Source organism: Morone saxatilis, unplaced genomic scaffold (assembly GCF_004916995.1).
Source record: "Morone saxatilis isolate NCDOM2014 unplaced genomic scaffold, NCSU_SB_2.0 Contig24, whole genome shotgun sequence".
In the NCBI taxonomy this organism is placed as follows: Eukaryota; Metazoa; Chordata; class Actinopteri; family Moronidae; genus Morone; species Morone saxatilis.
The window spans coordinates 13,176,781-13,200,162 of NW_023339807.1; the positions used below are offsets into that span (position 1 = coordinate 13,176,781).

General features: G+C 40.9%; 2 protein-coding genes across 2 annotated transcripts in view; both read left to right on the top strand.

Annotated features, from left to right (window-relative positions):
• The first annotated feature begins 3,924 nt into the window (after positions 1-3,924).
• Positions 3,925-20,032, top strand: ankrd28b (ankyrin repeat domain 28b). The gene is made up of 28 exons (XM_035672339.1): positions 3,925-4,154; positions 8,515-8,598; positions 9,057-9,135; positions 9,848-9,918; positions 10,013-10,213; positions 11,732-11,819; positions 12,064-12,206; positions 12,422-12,634; positions 13,053-13,131; positions 13,263-13,377; positions 13,594-13,676; positions 13,873-13,936; positions 14,062-14,130; positions 14,230-14,370; positions 14,558-14,669; positions 14,782-14,808; positions 15,024-15,098; positions 15,193-15,394; positions 15,552-15,639; positions 15,736-15,853; positions 16,264-16,483; positions 16,771-16,858; positions 16,951-17,034; positions 17,123-17,268; positions 17,390-17,472; positions 17,616-17,698; positions 17,871-17,962; positions 18,379-20,032. Exons 1-28 carry the CDS (start codon positions 4,128-4,130, stop codon positions 18,660-18,662), a joined length of 3,159 nt encoding a protein of 1,052 aa, XP_035528232.1. The 5' UTR covers positions 3,925-4,127; the 3' UTR covers positions 18,663-20,032.
• Positions 20,033-21,444: 1,412 nt separating this feature from the next.
• hacl1 (2-hydroxyacyl-CoA lyase 1) overlaps positions 21,445-23,382 on the top strand; it is a 6,438-nt gene continuing 4,500 nt past the window's right edge. The window contains exons 1-9 of the mRNA XM_035671893.1: positions 21,445-21,495; positions 21,735-21,839; positions 21,961-22,001; positions 22,097-22,177; positions 22,260-22,332; positions 22,409-22,486; positions 22,624-22,718; positions 22,823-22,935; positions 23,074-23,209. Of these exons, the coding sequence (XP_035527786.1) occupies positions 21,445-21,495; positions 21,735-21,839; positions 21,961-22,001; positions 22,097-22,177; positions 22,260-22,332; positions 22,409-22,486; positions 22,624-22,718; positions 22,823-22,935; positions 23,074-23,209 (773 nt within the window). The remainder of the gene's footprint in view (positions 21,496-21,734; positions 21,840-21,960; positions 22,002-22,096; positions 22,178-22,259; positions 22,333-22,408; positions 22,487-22,623; positions 22,719-22,822; positions 22,936-23,073; positions 23,210-23,382) is intronic.

The window sequence follows — 23,382 nt, forward strand, 5'->3', positions numbered from 1 at the left end:
ATTAGCACAGATTATATGCAGATTTGTCATCGTCATAAATCTACAGCTGTCCACGGTCTCACAGTTTTATTTGTCACTTCAAAGCATTTTTCAGTACCTCTTCTTAGTTAACTGTTTGGCCCTGAGGACAAATGTCTTCCCTTGAGGAGAAGAACAAAGTACCTCCGTCATGTCTGTTCACCTGTTTCCCACATCTCTGCTCATCAAATACCAAAGGGTGTTCGGATGTTTGGACACATCTCCATACAGTTCAGCCTTGTTCACCATAAAGATGAATGCTTCTTGGAATATTTTGAGCCGGCTTATTTCTGTTCATGCCTTACTATGCCTACCCTTCCTTTAGACTTTTAGGAGACAGTATATGACAAGGATTTGGATTTATGTGCTGATTATGTGGTGTCTGGCTCTACATCAACACTCCAGTATCAGTGGTGAGAAACGGTGAGCTGAAATTATCTCTCCTGCTATCTTGCCACTGCCCTACAGCAGCTGGGAATGACCCAGCGGGTGACACCACTTTCATCCCAGGACCCCGACTGTCCAGCTGTTTTCTATCCCTCATCCTGACATCTGGACAGACAGGGGCACAGCCCAACAACAGACAATCTGGGGCATAATCTTGCATGCATGTCACTGCGGCTGTCTAGTTGCTGTGCAGGACCCCACAGCTGGCACCTGGATGCTAAGGACCATGTCATTTCCTCAGCAAGAGGGCCAGCTAGAAATGTCATGATTTTTGCAGTCTTCACAAATATGTACATCTAATTGTCAGCATATTTTATTGTAATTATGCACTTGCTGTGGTTGTGTATAGCAATATCAACAACTGTACCAAAAAGTGTTTAAAAAGTTGAATAAAAAGGTGTATTCATTAATGTCACTTGGCAAATAAGATAAGGGTGGCTAATTTATAAACCTGTCCCCACTTACTAGGAGTAGTACTAGGAGGACATCTTCCAGTGTCAGAGAGACACATGCTGATGAAAAAATGTCTCTGTTGATCTGCACTGACCTAGTTGTTGTTGGTGTAAAATAAGCTCTTATGTTTGGTATGGTTCCAGCAAAGAGGACCAAGTTCTGGGACGCATGTCTGACAGGTTTGGTTGAAAATATTACTTTCAACCCCAATAATGAAATAGGCGCATATTTGAATATTTGGTTATCTGGTCATTTCTATTAATGTTACTACATTAATCTGTTTTGGTGGGAGGTGGGAAGATGTAGACATGGGGGAAGATGTAGACATGGACAAGGTGCTTTGGATTTGTTGCTTTTAAATATTTCAGAAATATTTTAATGATAGAATATTTGAATAAAGGAACTAACAAACTCTCTCTCTCACACACACACACACAAACACAGACACACACACAAACACACGGGTCGGGACAAGGGTCCTGTAAACAAGAAGGGTGTAAACACAGGGTCAGGGTGCAGTTTTAAAGAGGGGTTGAGGTATGTGAGTTTGCATCTGTTTTCTCCATTTATGCATTTACTCTTTCGTCCACTGTTCATCCCCCTCTACTTTATTTCATTTGTGGGAACCCCTCTCCACCTCAGCCTCTCCGGTGAGAAAGCATTCCTGCTGAGGTTACTGTGGCCTTTGGGGGGCTTAGGGACAGATCCAGGAGGATTACCCCCAGCAAAGGCGACCGACCTACACCCAAAACCATCAACATAGCTGCTGTAACCTTTTCCCTCTCTCCTCTCTTTGTATCCAGTGCCTTGAAATGTGAGACTACCCTGGAAAGTTGCAGTGAGCATAACCCACATTCTTTCACCAGACCCCGCTACCTTTCTCACTTACAAAACTACATTGCCATACTGCCTTTATATTTCTTCACGGCACAGATGCCACTTGGTGGAGAGTAATCATAAGGAGTAATCATCTCTGTGCCCTGCTTGACATTGCTTGCTATTGTTTCTGTAGGGAAGATAAATAAAGAATTACAACACACCAAATTGTCTGTCAAAAATCTAGCAGTTCCACAAGTTTAGCAAGTGTCACTGCTCTCCGCTTCTTTTTTTATTGCTGCAGCAGTTACATTATCATTATGTTACATTGTTGTTCTTTTTTATTTCTATACTGAACTGCTGAAGCTAAGTAGCTGTACTGCAAAAATCACATTAATTGTCACAATATAATCTGACTGTACGGTAATTTATAAATGTTTCCCTGCGATAATATATAGCATCAGATCTTAGTCTTGAATTGCTACTTTGTGAACTTGGGAAACTCAGTGTACTGTCTGTGACAGAACCACAGTCACTGAGTGCATCATAAACAGACAGTTTTGTGTCCAAGCCTTTTGGCAATCTTCCATAACGTCATCCCTACCCGTCTGTGGTATTTTCACCATACAGAGGAAATTACTGTCCCACATCATCAGCTGTTGTGGCTGTAAAATTCCACGAGTGATTCAAATGTATTAATTTAAGAACTTATATTCAGGTTTATTAATGCATAGACTTTTTTTTCATCAGATCCTTGTGTATGTGGAAAGTTTTGAATCTTCATAGATTTTATATCACTAACATTTAGTGTATATCATTATTTTAAGTTGCTCAAAGTTAATTAAAATCATTAGCAATTTAATCACAGGGATTATAAAATAAGTCACACAAGTCAGTAATGCTACCTGTCTTGTTTATATACTGTATTTGTATTTCACATTTAAGCATTTATTTAATGGGATTGACATCGGCTACTTTCAAAGCCTGCTTGTAGTTGAGGGGTAGGTCACTAGAGGGCCATATTCCACCACGTTTTGGTGTTAGGTCAGAGGACCTGGAACACACTCAGAATTTAAAACTCAACAACCTGTGTTTAGAACTCACTCTTCTCTAAAATGGTCATTCAGTTCCATGTTAGATGGCACTACACTGTCGTATTATCTCAAAAGAAAGATATGGCCCAGAGTTTATTAGACAGCAGACAGAATTATGATTGAATTAAGTTATGATAGTACATGGTCTGAGCTGTGCATGTCTGTCACTTTCTTCCAAACAAATTGTGAAGTAACCCAATTATTTTATATCCAAACTATGCATTGTGGTTGCAAAAATTAAAAATAAGTCATTATTTACCCTATTTTTAGCCATTTCAACATGATAGTGAAGATGAAAACTGGTGTTTTCAATAGTTTGGGCAGTAGAGCTGCTACTAAAAAATATATATATATGACACCCCATTAAGCCAGGAGGCAAAAGTAAAGGAGAGGAGCTGATGTTGTGTATTTATGCACTGTATAGCCTACTGTAGCCTATATAACCTGACTGTAAGCTATATAGTGTTTATTCAATTTAGAAGTAGATGGCAGACACCACCAGGTAGTGTTCATACAGTTTGTTTTGTTATAATAAGATTTCACATTGTTTCACTAATTTAAAAACGGAGCTAGCAATATATACACAACATTTAAAAACTGGTTTACTGGCTTCCACGGGGCCCATTTATTTATGTAGCAGGTGTTTTTCTATCAGCATGGTATGGCTACCCTCTTGTAGAGGAGTGAGTCAGTGAAGAACTCTTCCTGAGAGAATTATATTATATAATATTATATATTCATTTATCCCCAGTGGATCCACTGGAGTTGCCCTGCGGTCCATGGTAACATGATTCTCGCTTTTTGTGCGACTTCAGGATGAGTCAGGGTGTGTAAATAGAATAATAAGCAGCTGTTAATATAAAAAAAAAACCCGAAGCTCGACGCATTTATTTAAAAGTGCGCAGTATGGCTGTACTAACAACGCGCATTCACTGCAAATGGTTAACTAAAACTGTTACAACTACATTTATTATGACATATTCAACACAGTGCGTCTGTTACAGAGCGCTGTTAGCGACGACCAACCATTAACTCCCTTACTGGGACGTACGGCGCGCTTGACCTATCGAAACACATCTTTGTGGGAGGCGAAGTATGGTGGCGGCAATGTTATGGAGTTTCCGCTACTCCTCTGCTTCCATGCCATCAGGTTAGGAAGCTAGCAAGAGAGCTAAGCTAGCGTCACGCCAGGCCTCCAGCAGACCAGCGGGAGAGCTGCCCGAGATCAAACACTGCTGTTCGGAAGGAGACACATATCCCTTTATGAATCTGCATGAGAACAGTTAAAATCCCAGAAATATGGTGGTTCTCAAAATCCGAGACCAGGTGAGTGATCATTGTGTGAAAAGCGGACCCGAGTTTAAGCTGCTGTTGGCCGGCTATCGTTAGCTAGCTCTCCCCCCCCCCTCGATTTCAACAGCGGAATGTAATTCGAGTTTCTCCAGCTATTCCCCGAAACGGAAGCATTTGCTTAATGGTTTTACAAAACGTCTGGAAGCTAGGTGTTAAATTTGTCACACAGGAGGTGGCGGTTAGGTCCAGTACTGTTGGGTAAATCTCATTTTGGAGTCATGCTTCTGGCGAAAACGAGAGCATCACATTTACATCGAGACACATGCTCCAGCGGGTTGTTGAGCTGCAGCCAGCTAATGAGACTGTGTTTATCTCCAGCAATTAGCCAGAGCCTGCGTGAAATGCTACTAGCTACTCAGTTGGGAAGTGACTAGCTAGCATGTCGAGACTAAACAACGCACAAGTTGTCGCTTCCGACTGATTGTACGATTTAATAAAAGCCATTAAATCTCTGTAATGTGGTGTGAGGTGATTACCATAACAACCGAAGCGATCTGTTGATTGTGACGTTTCTGTGACAACTGGACGTTTGTGACATCTTTATGTTAGCAACCTCAGCTGCTCAGGTTTTATGGTGGCTGTAAGGCTGGATGACATGTAAACACATATACACAGATGTAGCTTTTATTCAGCGGTTCACCTACGTTTTGAGTCGTGTTTGAATACCACCACTGTGCCATGGAAGTTGGGATCTGTCGGAGGCTTTGTGCCCCGTTTAGTTTCTTGATTGTCTTCATGTTTGTTCTCTGTAGCGCCTTTCCAACACTGTTATAGTTTTGTCCTTGACAGTGAGGTCCCTTGTAGATACTGCTAAAACGTTTCTATTGGCTAATTTAGGGAGGAGTTATTTACTAAAATGCATTTATTTGTACAATAGGAATGATATACGTGCAGGAACACCTCTGTGTCAGGGTTATGACAAGTGCACTGAGTGACTGGCAGTGTGACACTTTCAGACTTGTGTCCTCTTAACTACATTAAACACTTACCACCTACTTGGGAAAACGAGAATAGCTTTCTGTTATCATTTAAGGGCTGTGTGTTTTGGAAATGGCTTCTATTCCTGTAGCATATGTACGTGCATGTGTGTGTTTCATTGTGTGTGTGCTCGAATGATCGTGTACCTGGGCTCATGTGAGCTGGTGGAGTTGCCAAAGAGCTGTCTCCATGGTGATGGTATTAACTAGGCTGGCTTGTATGAGGAGAGGAGGTGCACAGTCGTGCAGCCAGAGAAGCATAGAAAATCTCCTACACCAGTTATGCAGGACTGGAGAAGTGAAAACAACAAAATGCAGATTTGTCCTTCCTTTTGACTGAGGGGGATATACAGAAACGGTCAAAATGAAGCACAAGCACAAGTGCCTGCTTGTTACCCTCAATTTATCCCCAGTAACTCTAACCACTATTGCGCCCGCAGTTATTCATGGGCATTATTACAACTGAATGAGGGGATTGTGTTGTGCTGTTAAAAAGCGACTGTATGCTACTTGGGCCCTAGATGGTAATGGTAGTCTTTGTCTTGCTAATTCTGAATACTTATTAAGCATCAATCAGACAGCTGAAATGCGTCATGTGGGGGAAATTTGTATGAGGGCATAGTTCATCTTATCTGTTGGTTTTAATGTACTTGAAAAGGAAAAATCCTATCCTACCCATGCTACCGTGTATACCTTGAATTTTTCATGAAGTTGTCCACAATAGACTTTTATTCATATACTTCCAATGTTTGACTTTTGTGGTTTGTTTTATCCCGAGGTTTATTGCATGCAGAACAAATTATTTGTGTCAACTAAAGGTGAAAGTGCTTGGCTCCATGTTCAGCTTTCATAAGCTTAGATTACTATTTAAATGACTCTGGATTACAGTGTGGTTGTGAGCGATTGGACAATGTTGGTAAGCAGCAGTACAGCTTGTTCTGTTTAATATAGTTTGTAAAGTATGTTGCTCAAACTACACCTTATAAACTAGAGGTCCTTTGTACATGGCTGCACATTAGCTAATTAGCTAGCTGGGCAGCCTGGTGGGTTCAATGAGGGATGAAGTCTTAATGAACACATGTACTCACTGCATGCTACATCATTGTGACTGTACGCCGGAAGAAACCCAATGCATGGAAATTATTTTATGCAGAGAGATGGGCCGTTCAAAAAAACTAGTTTGCTCTTAAACAGCCGCTTTAGTATTTCCCTCTTCACTCTCCACAGTTTTTCCACCAAAGACATATTTAAGGCAGATAAGAGCATGCAATTTCCAAACCTGCTGAGTGTCGGCACTTTTTTGTAAAAGGACCACTCCGGTTCTTCATCTTACACTTTGTTTTGGATACATGGGTGCACATGGCCCATTCAAAGGTTATGATTGCTTTGATGTAATGGAAGTGCCTTATAACAGCTCACTCGACACACAGCAAAAGTATTGCTGCATTTCCCAGCTGTTAATTGTGGAAAAAAACCTTTTAACTGTGGCTGTTGCAGCTGTAAGCCCACGTTAATGGCTTAATTTGTTGTTTAAACTTGAGGGGTGAAGAGTTAAGTTTTTGTGGAAGCCAGGAATGTTCCATCTGGGTCTTTTACGGGTAACCAGTTGCAGCCTCTGGAAGGGAGCCCCTGCCCTCACTGTTCTCCCCATCCATGCCAGCCTCCTCCCACAAGCAGTGGAAAACTGCCTGATCAAAGACTCTCTGCTGGTGTTATGGTGGACCAGATAGAGGGGGGAGTGCAGCAGGGTTTAGCTGGCCAACATGACACATAGAGGTCCATTAGCACACTTAATTATACAGTGGCTGTTGATAGATGCGTTGCTCTCAGCATTGTTTCCAAAATCAATTTGATAGGTCGTAGAGATGTAACGGTGGTTAATGACAAAATAATTTACAAGCAGTGGTTTGGCAAAATGTGCCGTAGAATGAAACAAGCAGTAGTAAGAACCAGCTGCCTGCTTGCTGCTCTGTCGGATCATCAACGAGAAAGTGGTTATGCTAAATAGACTCACTTTGCAATTCAAAGCTGTCATCTGTGGCGCGGCAACAAGTGAGTGATTTAAACGAGCTGGTGGTCAAAAGTAGAAATGTTAGCAGTTGCAGCTGCAGCCTGATACTGAAGTTATCGCTTGAGGTTGTTATAATGCTGACAGTTGGGACGATGTGTGCAACTACAGGGATTAGATGTTGTAGATGCTCTGTCAAGTTTTAAGATGTGTTGGAACATTGGATTCTCAGTTCCAGCTCACTCTTCAGAGACACTGCGAGTGGTACACGAGAGACTTGTCTTACAGGAAGTGTTGGCCAAATGCTGCAACAATGTCACAGTCAATGACTTTAGCTACCCAGACATGGGTAAATAAATACTGAGTTAAATCTTTAATATGGCTTCAGTTACATATCTTAAAAACACTGCTATGCTTGGCAGTGTTTGATTATTATTTGTTTGTGTGCAAAATGGAAATAAGGGGGAAATATCATGGTACAAGTCTTACATAGCACAGCCAGTGTTCACAGTACTGCTTTCCCTGTGTATACACCCCTAAGAAGGGCGGGGCCAGCTCAACTACTTTTTAAGAAGGCAGGGCAGGACTGGCATGATCCATAAGAGTCAAACTTCACAAAGAACTTGACTTCTACTTTGTTTGACTGCGGACTATTTTTCTTTGATCATCTTTGCCACCCGTTGTTTTGTTAGGTGTGGTGAACCAGATAAACTGTGTGGACGCTTTCGCATTTTTTCACCTCTGTCTCCATTGAAGATGCAGACAGTCACAGGAAGTTAGCCATGCTAGGTTTGCAAGTTTAAAATATGTATGGCGAAAAATTGAAGATGGACAGCACGTCAGTCATTTGGAGTACAATGCTGGACTTGTATTCAGCCAAGAATTGTGATAATTCTCTCTGTGCCGTGGGATAGAAGTGGTTTTGCTTGCCAGCAGACTGTAAACACAGAACAGAATTAGAAAGTGGCTGCTCAGCACTTGTCAGAATCAATTCTGACAGTCTGCCTCCACCATCCTCTGATCTGTGGAGTCACCATTTTGTTAAATGTACATTTAGACTGCTTTTGTATCTTAGAGACTTTTCAGCAGCTTAAACATGATTGTATAATCTCTGAGCAAATGAGTCGCGTCTGTATTGTGGTGCTTGACGACGAGGATCCTGAAGTCTCTCTAGGGTCTAAGGTCTGAATGGGTATTGTTTTCTCAAATTTGACCTATACTGTTGCCGTTTTAAGTCTGACAAACAAGGTTTTCACTTACAGGCCATGAAAGTCTGAGATAGTGTTTCGTGTCAGCCAGAAAAGCCTTGAAATTCTGTTGTTTTTGACCCAGTCTCTTTCTTTTACAGCCTGCTTTGCTGAAAGCTATTTTCAATGTGGACCCAGATGAAGTACGCTCACTTATATTCAAAAAAGAGGATGTGAATGCACAGGTAATCTCAACAGACTCTCACTACTCTCTGCATCTGTTTCCTCATATTATTGCTATATTTAAATAAACATCCCAGCAACACTGACTTTAAAACCCCTAATGTATAATTGTCCTTGACGGGCCACATGTAACTCCTTCAGTTAATAGTTGCTGAGTACAAACAGCACATAGTTTGCTTTTACAATTCCCATGGCATGATCTGGCTCTGCTTATTTGACTGCATTCCTCACCATTACTGCTTCAGTGGGGGTGTTTTCTGGTTTGTACTTGCTTGTGTTTCACCGGCTTTTCAAGTTACTGGATTTGTGTTAAACCCACTTTGTGTGGGTTTAATGTCACAACAGATCAGGACCATGTTAACCTGTTAAAACCAAATAAGGGATACAAGGGTGAGATTGAAATGCGTACTGTTTAGTTTCTGTTTATTTCTAATAATTTCTTTCTGTTGACTGATTACAGGACAATGAGAAGCGAACTCCTTTGCATGCTGCTGCCTATCTCGGAGATGCAGAAATTATAGAACTGCTGATTCTTTCAGGTATGTTTTTCAAAAGAGGATTTTTGTAAAGGGCTTGTTTAAGTCAAATACAACCATGTGAATTTCTGTACTTTTTGTAATGTTTGTAATTTCTGTTGTGTTTCTCAGGCCTCAAGAGAGATTATCTCGGAAATGCGTTAGCTTTTAATTTGTTAAATTAAAAGCTTAGTTAGCTTTTAATTTGTTAAATCACATGAAAGAGCAGAGATGATGTAATTGGTGTCACAATGTGGGTTTGTTGGAATGTTAGTCCGATTGTGAATATGTGACTAATATATCCAAATTCATTACACCAATTTGGGAAGTGTGGTTCATCATGACTTTCGCATCCACTTAAACCTTTTGAAAATCACCTTTCAGACATGGTGGTCCTGATACGCTGGTTTTTCTTTTCTGGGCATTTAAGGGAGTGGTAATTAATCCCAGATATTAACCTGTCTGACAGCACAATGGCATATTTCAAATGTGACACTCAGAATATTGTTATGCCTGTGTAGCCAGATGGAGCATCTGCATTCAATACTGTAAAATACCTCTACACGCACCCTTTGCTGTCTACCCTTTTCTTAGGCCTATGTAGATGGAGATATTATAAAACAGGATTTCATAACTGATTAAAAAGGCTTTAGTCATTTTGTGGAAATGTTGCTCTAGATGTCATGAAACGGTATGACCTTACACAGTCTGATAGACAGTATCCTCTAACCTGTAGGTGCCAGAGTAAATGCCAAAGATAATAAGTGGCTGACTCCTCTGCACCGGGCTGTGGCCTCCTGCAGCGAGGTATGTGAATGTTCTTTTGATTCTAGATGACACTCACTGTTTTACAAATCTCAATGGTGTGGAACTTAAACTTACATTTGACGACTTCTTGCAGGAGGCAGTCCAGGTGTTGCTGAAACACTCTGCCGACGTAAATGCCAGGGACAAGAACTGGCAGACGCCGCTTCACATCGCCGCAGCAAATAAGGCTGTGCGCTGCGCTGAAGCCCTCGTCCCACTGCTCAGCAATGTGAATGTGTCAGATAGAGCAGGCCGGACTGCGCTGCACCATGCAGCCTTTAGCGGCCATCTGGAGGTAAAGTATTGTTTGATTCACCTGTGAGCTGTACTCAAAGAGGTGCTTTTAACACCTTTAGTATTGATTTAGTTGTACTGTACTAACTTTAAGGGGTAGTACTGACCATGTGGCTGTACACTCTGTAGAAGTATAACCACTTCAGTACTGCTCATATTGACAAATTTCCTCTCTAGAGAGGTATTGCATAACACACAGGTTTTAATCGGCAGACCATGTTGGGTGTATTTACCTGGCTGTTAGTATAAGCTCTTGATCTTCTACTCTTACTAAAAGGAAGTGTGTCTGCTTGTCTCATAAATGTGTACACACAGTGGGAATTGTGATATGTACCATTGCCATGCAGAACAACTGAACGTTGGCTATGTTTTTTCCTGTTTATCAAGTGAACATCCCCATATAGCTCGGCTGACTACCAACTGTTGCTGGGTGGCTACAACCATGTATTATATAGATGGCTAGATACACACATTACATGCATTATTTATAGAAACCGTGTAATCAGCTCTTCCTCTTCCTTTTAGTATTGGTTATTTATCTCTCTTTTTTTTTTTTAAGCTATGCATGTATTGAAAAACATTTTAGCAAAAAATTACAATAAGGTATTTGTACCTACAGTATGTGTTGTGGTCTGACTTTGACAAACAACTAAGTTGTGCCTCTGTTGTATTTGTGTATAATAGAGTTTTAATAGTGTGATAATATCAGCCTTTTGATCTGGAAGTCAGTGGCACAAATCCAAATACAACGATGAAATTCGGAGAAGCCGAAACTCAATAAACAATAGAGCTTCTTTCCAATGAACCAGTCATAGCTTATTTAGAAAACATTTACAGTTTTTTTTTTTCCCCCACATGGATGCAGACCGACACTTCAGGCTGTCAGTCATAAATTGTTGTCACACACTCACTGGGTGCACAGTCAGCGCTTGTACAATCATGTGCGTGCATGCAAATGAATCATTGCCAATCATATACTCGCCTGCAAATTAGTTATGTTAAAGGTGGCAGTGTCTTTTCAAATAAAGTCTTTATTCAAGTGTATAAAAGCTGTTCAGACAGCCTTTTGGTCATGCATCAATATTTGAGTTAAGCACAAAACAAATACCAAGGTGAGGACAAGCAGTTGTGGCCTATGTTCAACAATGCATAGGCTTTAACATACAGCAGGTGCACTGTGGAAATTGACTTATTGATGTCCTCTTGTCCTGTTGATGTACCTGTATGAGTAAATGCAAAACATCAAAACGTTTTTCAACCCCCATTTGCATAGCAATTTAAAAAAATGCTTACACAATAGTCTCGTTGAGGCTCATCTGATGCATGAGATTAGATTAGATCAAAATAAACGAGAATTAGTGTGTTGGGCCTTGTATTAAGGCATTAAACAGTATACACGGTGATTAAAATAAGAGTTTCCTCACTGACTGAAAAGCAGCAGAATTAGTCGTGTTCAGGTTGCAGCTTCGCTTGACATATTTCCTGATTGCTCTTTTTTTCCCTCTGTTGCTGCTGTTAGATGGTGAGGCTTTTGCTCTCCAGAGGAGCAAACATCAATGCCTTTGACAAGAGGGACCGCCGTGCAATCCACTGGGCAGCTTACATGGGTAATAAATCAACCACAGGGATTTTTAACTCGCATTATTACTTTTCTATGTAACTTTAGGAGTTCATTTCATCATGTGGTCAATGGAAATCTCCAGGACTGTTATTCATTATTTTTATAGGCAACGAAATTATAAAAAAGGTTTAAAAAGTTCAAATGAATACTCATGTTCTGATAAAAAACTAAAAAGTTGATATTTGGATAGCATATTCATGTAATTAAATCATTCTTTTTTTTGTCTTCAGGGCACATAGAAGTGGTGAAGCTGCTGGCATCTCATGGAGCCGAGGTGGCCTGCAAAGATAAGAAATCCTACACCCCCCTACATGCAGCAGCCTCCAGTGGAATGATCAGCGTTGTCAAATACCTCCTGGACTTGGGGGTGGATGTAAGTTCCTCCCACAAGCTCATTGTCGTCCTCGCAACTATAGACGTTGCTAGATCTTATGGAGAGAACAGAAATGTAACACATAACCTGTCCTGATTCACTTGTTTTGGATAATGACACTGCAGATTTTAATATTGTGTGTAAAAGAGTGACCGTGTAATACGGGATGGGAAACAGCGGTGTCATGACTACTCCCTGTTTATATTGCCGTCTAGATCAATGAGCCCAATGCGTATGGAAACACACCCCTCCACGTAGCCTGCTACAACGGGCAGGACGTGGTGGTCAACGAGCTCATTGAGTGCGGAGCTAACGTCAACCAGGTAAACGAGAAGGGCTTTGCACCTCTCCATTTTACCGCCGCCTCACGCCATGGGGCGCTCTGCCTGGAGCTACTAGTGTGCAACGGGGCTGATGTCAACATCAAGGTGAGTTAAAAACCAGAATGCTGCCTCTTGATGTTTTAATAATGATTACTTGGGGGAAAAAAGACTCCTTATGATCTGGTAAAGATGTTGCTTAATAATTGGCACTCCTTTCCCAGATACAGTTGCGACATTGAGAAATAAGTCACAGCAGTGCCATTAACTATTTGAACAAAAACTGAATATTTGTGCTCAGGAGTGTTTGTTTAAACAGTCTTATTGCTTGTGTGTGAATCCAAGTGTTTATTTGTGTTGTTAATGAATTGCACTAAAACTTAACTGTGTTTTTACAGAGGATGAAATGCAGTTGTATAACTTCTTATAGTCTTTTGGAGCCTCTTGGTTGGGTAATACACTTGATAGCTAAAAGCCACAGAAATGACGTGCATTGTGATACAACCATGCTTTTGTTTCACTCCAGAGTAAAGATGGTAAGACTCCCCTCCACATGACAGCAATCCACGGGAGGTTTTCTAGGTCTCAAGCAATCATTGAGAATGGTGAGCTCCTCTAAAAATTCAGCCTCGCTGACTCTATTTGTCACACTGGATTGTAAAACCCAGAACTGCTTCTTAGTGTAACACCGGCTAAGTGCTTAGTTTGTCTGTTTTTTTTTTTTTTTTTTCTGAAGGTGCTGAGATTGACTGTGAAGATAAGAACGGAAATACACCACTGCACATTGCAGCTCGATACGGACACGAGCTCCTCATCAACACCCTCATCACCAACAGAGCTGACACTGCTAAGTAAGTGACCCTATCTTCCCTTTTTCAGCAACGGTTACAACTTTACACATAATGGAAGCGCTACATGTTCAAACCTGTCCAAAGCGGACATGTAAAATCTGCTATGTAACTGATACATATTATTCTGTACTATTAATTTTAACATCCTACCCTTAGTTCAGCACCAATGATATTTGGGTTACACTGGGTATATTAAAATGATTGTGTCTTTTTCAGACGAGGGGTTCATGGTATGTTCCCACTGCATTTGGCTGCTCTCAGTGGATTCTCTGACTGCTGTCGAAAGCTCCTATCTTCAGGTGAGCGAGTACTAACTCAGCTAGCCACAGTACAGAAAGTCTTATATCTGGATGGTTCAGATATTGCAATGGCATAAGACAAAATTCTTTGAACACGATTCGTCACATTGATATCCAAAATGTTATAGCTGTACAACATCTGTACGTTAAAACCTCAGTATACGGGATCTCTTTAATATTTTTTAATCCGATGCAGGATTTGATATTGATACTCCTGATGACTTTGGAAGGACCTGTTTACATGCCGCAGCTGCTGGAGGGTGAGTACAAGACAGGGTGTCTGAATAGTATGTTTAATATTAACTGCCAGTGTTAATGCCCTATAAAAAATATATATATCATTATATTTATCATTTTATCTTCTAAATTCTATCTAACCCCTCAGAAACCTGGAATGTCTGAATCTTCTCCTCAACACGGGGGCTGACTTTAATAGAAAGGACAGCTTTGGCAGGTTTGTAGCATTTAACTATGGATTTGGATCAAGAGTTTGTGCTCTCCTAGTGTCTTGGTCAAATTTGAACAGGGGACTGAGCTATGTTTGCTTTTCCAGGACCCCTCTGCACTATGCTGCTGCCAACTGTAACTACCAGTGCCTGTTTGCTCTGGTGGGCTCTGGGGCCAGCGTCAATGACCTAGACGAGCGGGGCTGCACTCCTCTCCACTACGCCGCTGCCTCTGACACAGACGGAAAGTCAGTAATGCTCTGAAAGTTTTTTTTTATTCTTAAAGGAGGGTGGTGGCTGTGTGGGAGGTGGGGTTATGTTTGAGTGGTTTCATGGATAGAAGCTCAGTTGCATTATTGATTATGCTGGGTAACAGTTCAAGATTTGAAAGACAATGTTGTTTCCTTGACTACGGGCTCTTTGTTGTGTCTGCAGGTGCCTGGAATATTTACTGCGAAATGATGCAAATCCAGGGATCCGGGACAATCAGGGCTACAATGCTGTGCACTACGCCTCAGCGTATGGACATCGCCTCTGTCTGGAGCTGGTGAGAACTTCACTCCAGAGGACACGACACATAACAAACAACATCTCCGTGTGTCTGTATTCATTTATAGTAATGATGTTTAATGCATTGCTGCTTCTCCCACTCTTTACAGATTGCAAGTGAAACACCTCTAGATGTGGTGAGTTGAATTTGTACTTTTCTTCCTTGTGTTATGATTGGAGTTTTTCGTGTAGGTAGAGTAGACCACAATCAGTCTCAGATTGTGCAGATCTTTTGTCAGACTTTTGCCTTCAGAGTAGGCCACGATGCCGTGTACAGTTTATCTGTTGTACTTTACAGCCAAGCAAGTGATTATGTAATGTAGGTTCTAATTTGTGTACCTGGTTTGTTCAGCTAATGGAAACCTCAGGGACTGACATCCTGAATGACTCCGATGTCAGAGCCCCCGTCAGCCCCCTGCACCTTGCTGTGAGTAATGTGTATTATCTTTATCCTGTTAGTGTGGCATTATCTTCAATCTGCACTCATTTATGTTAACATATTCACTGTGCATATCGTTCAGGCATACCACGGTCACCACCATGCTATGGAGGTTCTGGTGCAGTCTCTGCTGGATCTGGATGTGAGAAACAGCCAAGGGCGCACACCCCTAGACCTGGCTGCCTTTAAGGGCCATGTTGAGTGCGTGGATGTCCTAATCAACCAGGGAGCCTCCATCCTGGTCAAAGACTTCACCTTGAAGCGAACCCCCATCCATGCTGCAGGTATGGACCTCAACCGTATACATACATATACAATATAATTCTAATAAAAATTGTTCTTTTATTCTCTGTACTTTTATTAGCTGGATTTTATTCAGTTACGATGAAAATCTATTATTATTATGAGCATACTAATGGCATGTTTATTCTTTCCCTGCAGCTACTAATGGTCATTCAGAATGTTTGCGTTTGCTGATTGGAAATGCTGATCTTCAAAGTGCAGTAGACATTCAAGATGGGAATGGACAGTAAGTAAAAAGATTTATTTTATTTATTTTATTTTAATTTTTTTCCAACTCATGTTCTAAAAGTAATTTCTGACATTATTGTCTGCTCTCTCTTAGAACTCCCTTGATGCTATCGGTCCTGAGTGGACACACAGATTGCGTGTATTCTCTGCTAAATAAGGGAGCCAATGTAGAAGCCAAAGATAAATGGGGCAGGACCGCCCTACATAGAGGAGTAAGGAGATCTTACAATTCTTAAATACACTGACTCATACTGAATATGTACTCTGTGGCAGTTGTTTATACTCTACTTGACTGATGGTTTGTATAGTCTCAAGATAAATATCAACTAAACTTATATTCTAGTTAACCATTCACATTTTTCACTGTCACTGTATGTTATATTTTGTCAGGCATGTTATAAATATATAGATATAGATATCTTTTCTGGCCAATGGCAACTAGCCACCTCAATCATGTGTAACCTCAGATTTTTGATGTGGGCAGTGCAGCCCTGCCTGTTTGTCTATGGAATAAACTCCAAGACATTGGTCAGCTCTCATCAAATCTTTTGAAATGCATTATCATTCAGGATATAATCAGTCAACAGTAATAACACTAACATTTTCTGTTTTCTGGTCGCAGGCGGTTACCGGCCACGAGGAATGCGTGGAGGCCTTGCTTCAGCACAGCGCCAACTTCCTGGTGCGAGACTGTAAAGGGCGCACACCGGTCCACTTGGCAGCAGCGTGTGGACACATAGGGGTACTGGGAGGCCTGCTGCATGCTGCCCAATCAGTGGAAACACTCCCTGTCTTAACAGACAACCAAGGCTACACCCCACTGCACTGGGCCTGCTACAATGGTACAGAGATGAGGATTTGGAGAGCTCTTAAAAAAACAATTTAGCTATGGAAATGTATATCTGATTATAGTAATGTATGCACTTAGATACAGGCAAACTGCCAAGAAAATAAAAAGGAGCACTTAAGCAAGTGTAGATTTAGCAAGTGGCATGGACAACTTCATTTTTAATGCTTGTTCTTCATGCAGTTCTTTCATGCACCCATAGGCTAAAGTTTCCTGATAAGGCCCTGGTGGTGAGCACCTTGAGATGAAAGCCGTTGTGGTTAATAGTTTTTCTTCCTGCAGGTCATGATACGTGTGTGGAGGTTTTGCTGGAACAAGAGGTTTTCCACAAGGCCGAAGGCAATTCTTTCAGCCCCCTCCACTGTGCTGTGTAAGATCTTGAGTCGTCTTTTGTTTCAATCAATGCACGAAAGGACAGAACCTCTAACATATTAATTATTTGTGTTCTTTGCTCCTCTTTAGGATCCATGACAACGAAGGTGCTGCTGAGATGCTGATAGACACTCTGGGCCCTGCCATTGTCAATGCCAAAGACAGTAAAAATAGGTATAATTTCTAGTAAATTTAAATGTGTATAGGATGACAGTTTGATTTAAAAAATTAGCCTTGTTCTGATGTTCTGTTATTTTTACAGGACCCCACTACATGCAGCAGCCTTCACTGACCATGTAGAGTGTCTCCAGCTGCTGCTGAGCCACAACGCTCAGGTCAACAGTGTCGATTCCGCAGGGAAGACCCCACTAATGATGGCTGCTGAGAATGGCCAGACCAACGCAGTTGGTATGACTGCTTCTCTATTTCTCTACTTTAATTACCAGACTGGAACATGTCACTGTGATATGTAATAGTCAGCACTGTATTGAATTAACTTCAATTTTTTTTTTACCTTTTGACTGCTTAGAAGTGTTGGTGAGCAGTGCGAAAGCAGATCTCACTCTGCAAGATGCTGTGAAGAACACTGCACTTCATCTCGCCTGCAGTAAGGTTCGTATTACCATATGGTGGCACTGTTCTTACATTCTAGAGCAACACGTATACAGTACGTTCCTGAAAGTATGTGTTGAAATACTATAAAAGATTTACTGGTTGTTTTTGATATTCATAGTACTGTACCTGTTTTCCTTCAGGGACATGAAACTAGTGCCTTGTTGATACTGGAGAAGATTACAGACCGAAACCTCATAAACGCCACTAACGCCGCCTTACAGACGTATGTATCACTTGTATTACATTAGTGTCTTGTCTCTTGCTGTATCTGAGTAATGGAAAGGAGTGGTAGTGTTGGTAGATCGCTGTGGGGATTTGAATTATGAATGGAGCGATACAAATTGTAAAATATTGACTTGCCTGTCAGCACAATCATGTTTTATCTTTCTTTTAAGGCCTCTACACGTGGCTGCAAGAAATGGTTTAACTGTGGTGGTTCAAGAGCTGCTTGCAAAGGGAGCCAGTGTACTTGCAGTTGATGAAAACGGTAAATTCACAGTCTTATGTTTCTTTTACTATTTGCCCTCACCTTTTATATACGTTGGGCTTTTACAGTATGTTAGCAGGTGTTGCCTAAACATGCAAAACATGCATGCAAATTGACACAACTGGATCAGAATGAATTGGTTACCTACAGCAGAGCGTATGCCTTGGTCCGACCTAGCAAGAACAAGTACTTCGAATATGTCACCTTGGGATTTAAGAAACTTTAACAAACATTTTTCACTGTTTTTGTTATTTTTCTAGCTTATTTTATTATAATTATAATTAGTTGTAACTCTCTCTGTCTTGTTAACCATGTAATATTTTATAATTACTGCTGGATTAATTAATTATTGAACAAACGTAATATCAATGCCAGAAAACTGAAACGTGCACTTTAAACACTGGTCATTGTTTCAGGTTACACACCCGCCTTGGCTTGTGCCCCCAATAAAGATGTTGCAGACTGCCTAGCCCTCATCCTGGCCACCATGATGCCTGTGTCCCCCTGCGCCCCGGCACCCACTCTCCCTTTCAGTGCCATTAACCACTACACCACCAGCCCCTCCAAGAGCGTCACCTTCGATAGCCTGCCCGTGCTGCGCGGTGAGCACAGCTCCTACTGCAGCTTCAACAACATCAGCCATCACGACGGCTTCTACAAGGACGAGGAGCTCAATGACTCGGATTCAGAGACGTACTGAGGGACGGAAGGAAGCGATAAATGCATAAACACACACACTGTGTCTTAAAAATCACCCACCGCCAGCTTGGGAGGGCAGACGAAGAGAAAAGCCCCCACAGGAGCCTTAAGAGTAAACCCCCACCCCCCCACCCCACCCCTACCCAGCCCCTACCACGCCCTTACCACCAGAGAGCAAGCGAGGGAGGAGGTGAAGCAGGCTGGCCCACACTCATCCCGACCTCATCCAGCACCAGGTGTCCTTCAGCTGATACTGGACGTCAGTAATCGCTGCTTTACCAACACTGACTTCTTGAGGTCTAAAAACTGTACTGTTGTAACCCAGTTGTACTGTTGGGCGGACAGCGACTTTTGTACAGCAATAACATGCTGAAGAGGGATGGTAGCACGTCACAGAGAGCCAAACCGACAGGGACCAAAAGACATGGATGCATTTTAACCCAGTTTTAACTGTAAATGAGATTTTTTTTTTTGGAGGGGGTTTATTGGTTAGCAGGGGGGAAAAGGAGTTTTCATTTTGAAATTTCTTGATGAGTCAGAGAAGGTTGATATCCGCACACTACATACATCTGAATGCACTTGTCCTTCAAGTCTGAAAGTCGTACAGGGGGAAATCATCATTTATTTTTTGAGATCAAAGTTTTAATATACCCATGTTCATGTCTTAAACTCCTTTTCCTCTCAGACAAAAAAAAATCAGATTTACTGACCTGAGTAATTTAAAAACATTTGATATGTGCACCAGGTTATTTTTAAGTTGATCAACCTTACCTTTGTATATTGACCTGTCCATTACGGTTTAGTCTTTCAAGAATAAATTATTTGTGTACTTTTGGTTCCTATTTATGTGTTCATTTTGTGCCTTCATTAGTTACTGAGAAAAGATGAGCTTGTAGAGGCAGCTGTGAAAGTACAGTGATGCGCACTAGGTAAGTAATGAAATATTTCTAAGAAGCACTGATCCAGCATTGAGGTATCTGAGGCTCAGCTTTGTGAGAAGAAACACTGTAAACCAATGACAAGAAAGCGTTTGATTTTCTTCTGTTTGAATGATATTTTTGCTCTATTATTAGTCAATGTTTGTTGACAGGTTTTGCTTGCTTTAACTTCAAGAAAGAAACCACTCGATCCTACCATGATTCAAAATCTTTTCTGTCTGTTCAATCCTTTTAACTGGAAATATGTACAATACATTTGCTAGCTTCATTAGAACGGAAAAGATTCTTTGTTCCTTTTCGTTGCTTTTTCTTAAAGAGGGATGAAACTAGCATGTATATAGAAATTATGACTGTGAATTCAATGCTCCAATGAGTTCTTTCAGTACTGAGATTGCTGTATATTTTATGAGTAATAAAGAAATGAGTTATTTAATAATGAACATGAGTCTTTTTATGGAGTATTGCCTTTAACTAGAACGTGGCACAGTAGGAAAAGCACATGTGTAAACAATAAAATTAATGATTGCTGAATTCCGTTTAGCTGCTTCAGTTTCAGGTTACTGGTATTGTGCCTGCTGGCTCACTGTCACACTGTTATGGCTTACTGGGACACTTGAATAGAACATGGCCATTGTTAATTTTTATTAGTAACGCCTGTGGTTTTGCTACACTGATGAGACCAAGTTTCTGCTGTGAGAAAGCCCATCAAACAGAATTAACATGGTGTCCAGCTCATTTCCAGGCACTAATGAGTTAACGGTCATGATTTTATTCCATTATATATTTTTTTGTGGTTACTCTAATATGTATTGGATTTAAAACCTTTTCTAATGGTACCTTGGCTTCTGAGAATTATCAGTTTTACATAATCCTTCATATTTTATTTGCATTAATCCTTGGTTATTCTATCAATCTATTACTAAGTGTACCTTTTATGTGCGCAGCCTTGGCCAGGGCACTCCTGTAAGAGTTAGTATTGGTTATTATTAAGTCAGTAGTAGAATTTGCAGTGTTGCTTAAGGACTGTTATTCTTGTTGTAGAAGTAATGTTTTTCTAACCACCATGGCAAGTTATGCACTGATCAGCCTCGTCTTTTAAAACAACAACTTGTACTACTACTTAATACCATGATTTAGGGCTTTTAGCCTTAAACTAGTGGTTTAGTTATATAACAAATATTTAATGATAAGTTAACATCTATATATTCAAGTCATACAATCAACTGACACGGATGTGGTAGCAAAATTAAGGTCAGAATTGCACAAAGAATAAATAAAATACTTTAAAATGTATCTCTAAAAATGAGTATTTTGAGCATCTTACTTTAAACTAATGTATAAACTAGAGATCTAAAATGAATATCCCTCCCTCTGGCCCAGACATGATGTCAAAATGTGATGGCCCACAATATTACTTTTGTTAGTACTTTCTAGTTGTTTCATATCAATTTAAACTACCCATTCATATACAATTAAAATAAAAAACACAAAAATAAACTAAATTAATTTGTTGGCTGTGAACTACAAAGAAGATGTATAGAAACTGCTGTTTGCATTTTTGATGTTAGTATTGTAAATATTGTCAGAATATTACGCTTTTTGCAGACCCCTGGTATAAACAGTATGTGTAGAGTATTACTGTCAATGTTTGAGTACAAGATGTGTAACGTTCTTGACGTCACACGTAGCGGCGCCCGTGATTGGCTTACAACCCGGAAGTGATAAGAACGGGGCGGGTTGATAGGATGGTAGCAAACAAACACGATTCACCAGCAGAGTTTGGACTTGTAGCTCTGCGGGTTCACAAGTGTGTAACAACTCGTAGCTAACAGCCTCTGGACAGTCATGGACGAAGTGACAGGAGCTCAGCTGATTGCCGAGTCTCTAAAGACTCAGGTAAGACTGTTAAAACCAAAAAAAAAGAAGTATAAACACTAAGTATTATAAGCTCTAAGTTATCTAACTTACCAGCTGTGTCTGCTGAAATGTGACAATGTAACCTTAAAAAGTGTGTCAAAGTTCAAGTGCTGCCGTGTTTGTGCAAAATGCAGGTAATTGTGTACAAATCGCACTGATTCTTAAAACTCGTATAGTTCAGTGTTGTTTTATTTAAAGAGCAATTTCTCTCTCTGCAGAAAGTGGAGTACATGTTTGGGATAGTTGGTGTTCCTGTCATTGAAGTGGCCATGGCTGCTCAGGCTGCAGGGATCAAATATGTGGGAATGCGCAACGAACAAGCGGTAAAGCGGTATTATACACTTACTGTATAATAATTATTCTTCTGCTGCACTGCTGTTTTCCTGCACTTATAGCACAATTACAAAGATATTTGAATACACAATCCATTCTGTCACACAACAGGCATGCTACGCAGCATCTGCCATTGGATATCTCACTGGGAGGTACGACATTTAGAAGGTGAACAGAATAATGTGAACAGCTGGTGTGTCACTTTGTATCTTACATGCTGCTGTCTCCTGTGGTTACTTGTATCCAGACCAGGGGCCTGCCTGGTGGTGTCTGGACCTGGACTCATTCATGCCCTGGGTGGAATGGCCAACGCTAACATGAACTGCTGGTATGACTCCGCAAACTGATGCAGCGTGGCTCATATGGACCCTAATCATGTCGTTTATTTAGTGCATGTTGCCTTTTCACAGGCCGGTGGTTGTTATTGGAGGGTCCTCGGATCAAAACCAGGAAACGGCAGGAGCTTTTCAGGAGTTTCCTCAGGTAATGCACGCATTCATGTGCCTTTTTACCTGTCGATGCTTCATTAAATTGATGCTGGTTTTTCATTTATTGCTAGGTGGAGGCATGTCGCCTTTATAGCAAGTTCTCTGCCAGACCCAGCAGCCTGGAAGCCATACCTTCAGTGGTAGAGAAGGTCATGTACCACCTTATTGTTACATTCCCCGTCTGATACTTGGTAGTCTAGTTTCCTTCATCAGAGCAGATTAAATAAGATACTTTGTAAAGTGGGATGATATTAACACAAGTTTTATTGTGTTTGTTTGCTCACAGGCAGTTCGGACAAGCATGTATGGACGTCCGGGTGCTTGTTATGTGGATATTGCAGGGGACATGGTTAATGCTAGAGTGGACAGGAGCAAAGTCAGGTTGGTTTTAGTATTTTTTTTCTTTTGTTGCATTGTATCACTTTTGTGATTCCACAAGTGAATCCAGGTGTGTAGACATTGAAATAACTGTGTTGCTCCTGCAGAGTTTTGTCCTGTTGTCCAACTCCACCAGTGAGTTTGGCTGACCACAGAGCAATCACTGAAGCCATCTCTGTCTTGAAAGCAGCTAAAAGACCGTTAGTCATCATTGGCAAAGGTAACCAAGAGAATCATATGCAACAAATACTGGAATTGTGACATTGAATAAGCTAGAAACTGTAAATGTCCTCCATCACTGGGGCATCAGAGTATAGATAAGTCAGGATGATGTGAGTGTTGTTGATGTGCCCAACAGGAGCAGCCTATGGCCGAGCAGAAACCGCTCTGAAAGAGTTTGTGGAAATGAGTGGTCTGCCATTTCTGCCCACCCCCATGGGTAAAGGGGTCCTTCCTGATGATCACCCTAAATGTGTGGCTGCTGCCCGCTCGAGGTCAGCCTCGCTTTTCACTATAAAAATGTGCAGGAATCAAAAAGTGTCCAATTATTATTATATATTATCATCATCATCCAATATATGAAGGAAACATCCTAAACCTCCATTTCTTTATAATGAATATATATCACATTATATATATATATCACATTTTTTTTATATATATATAT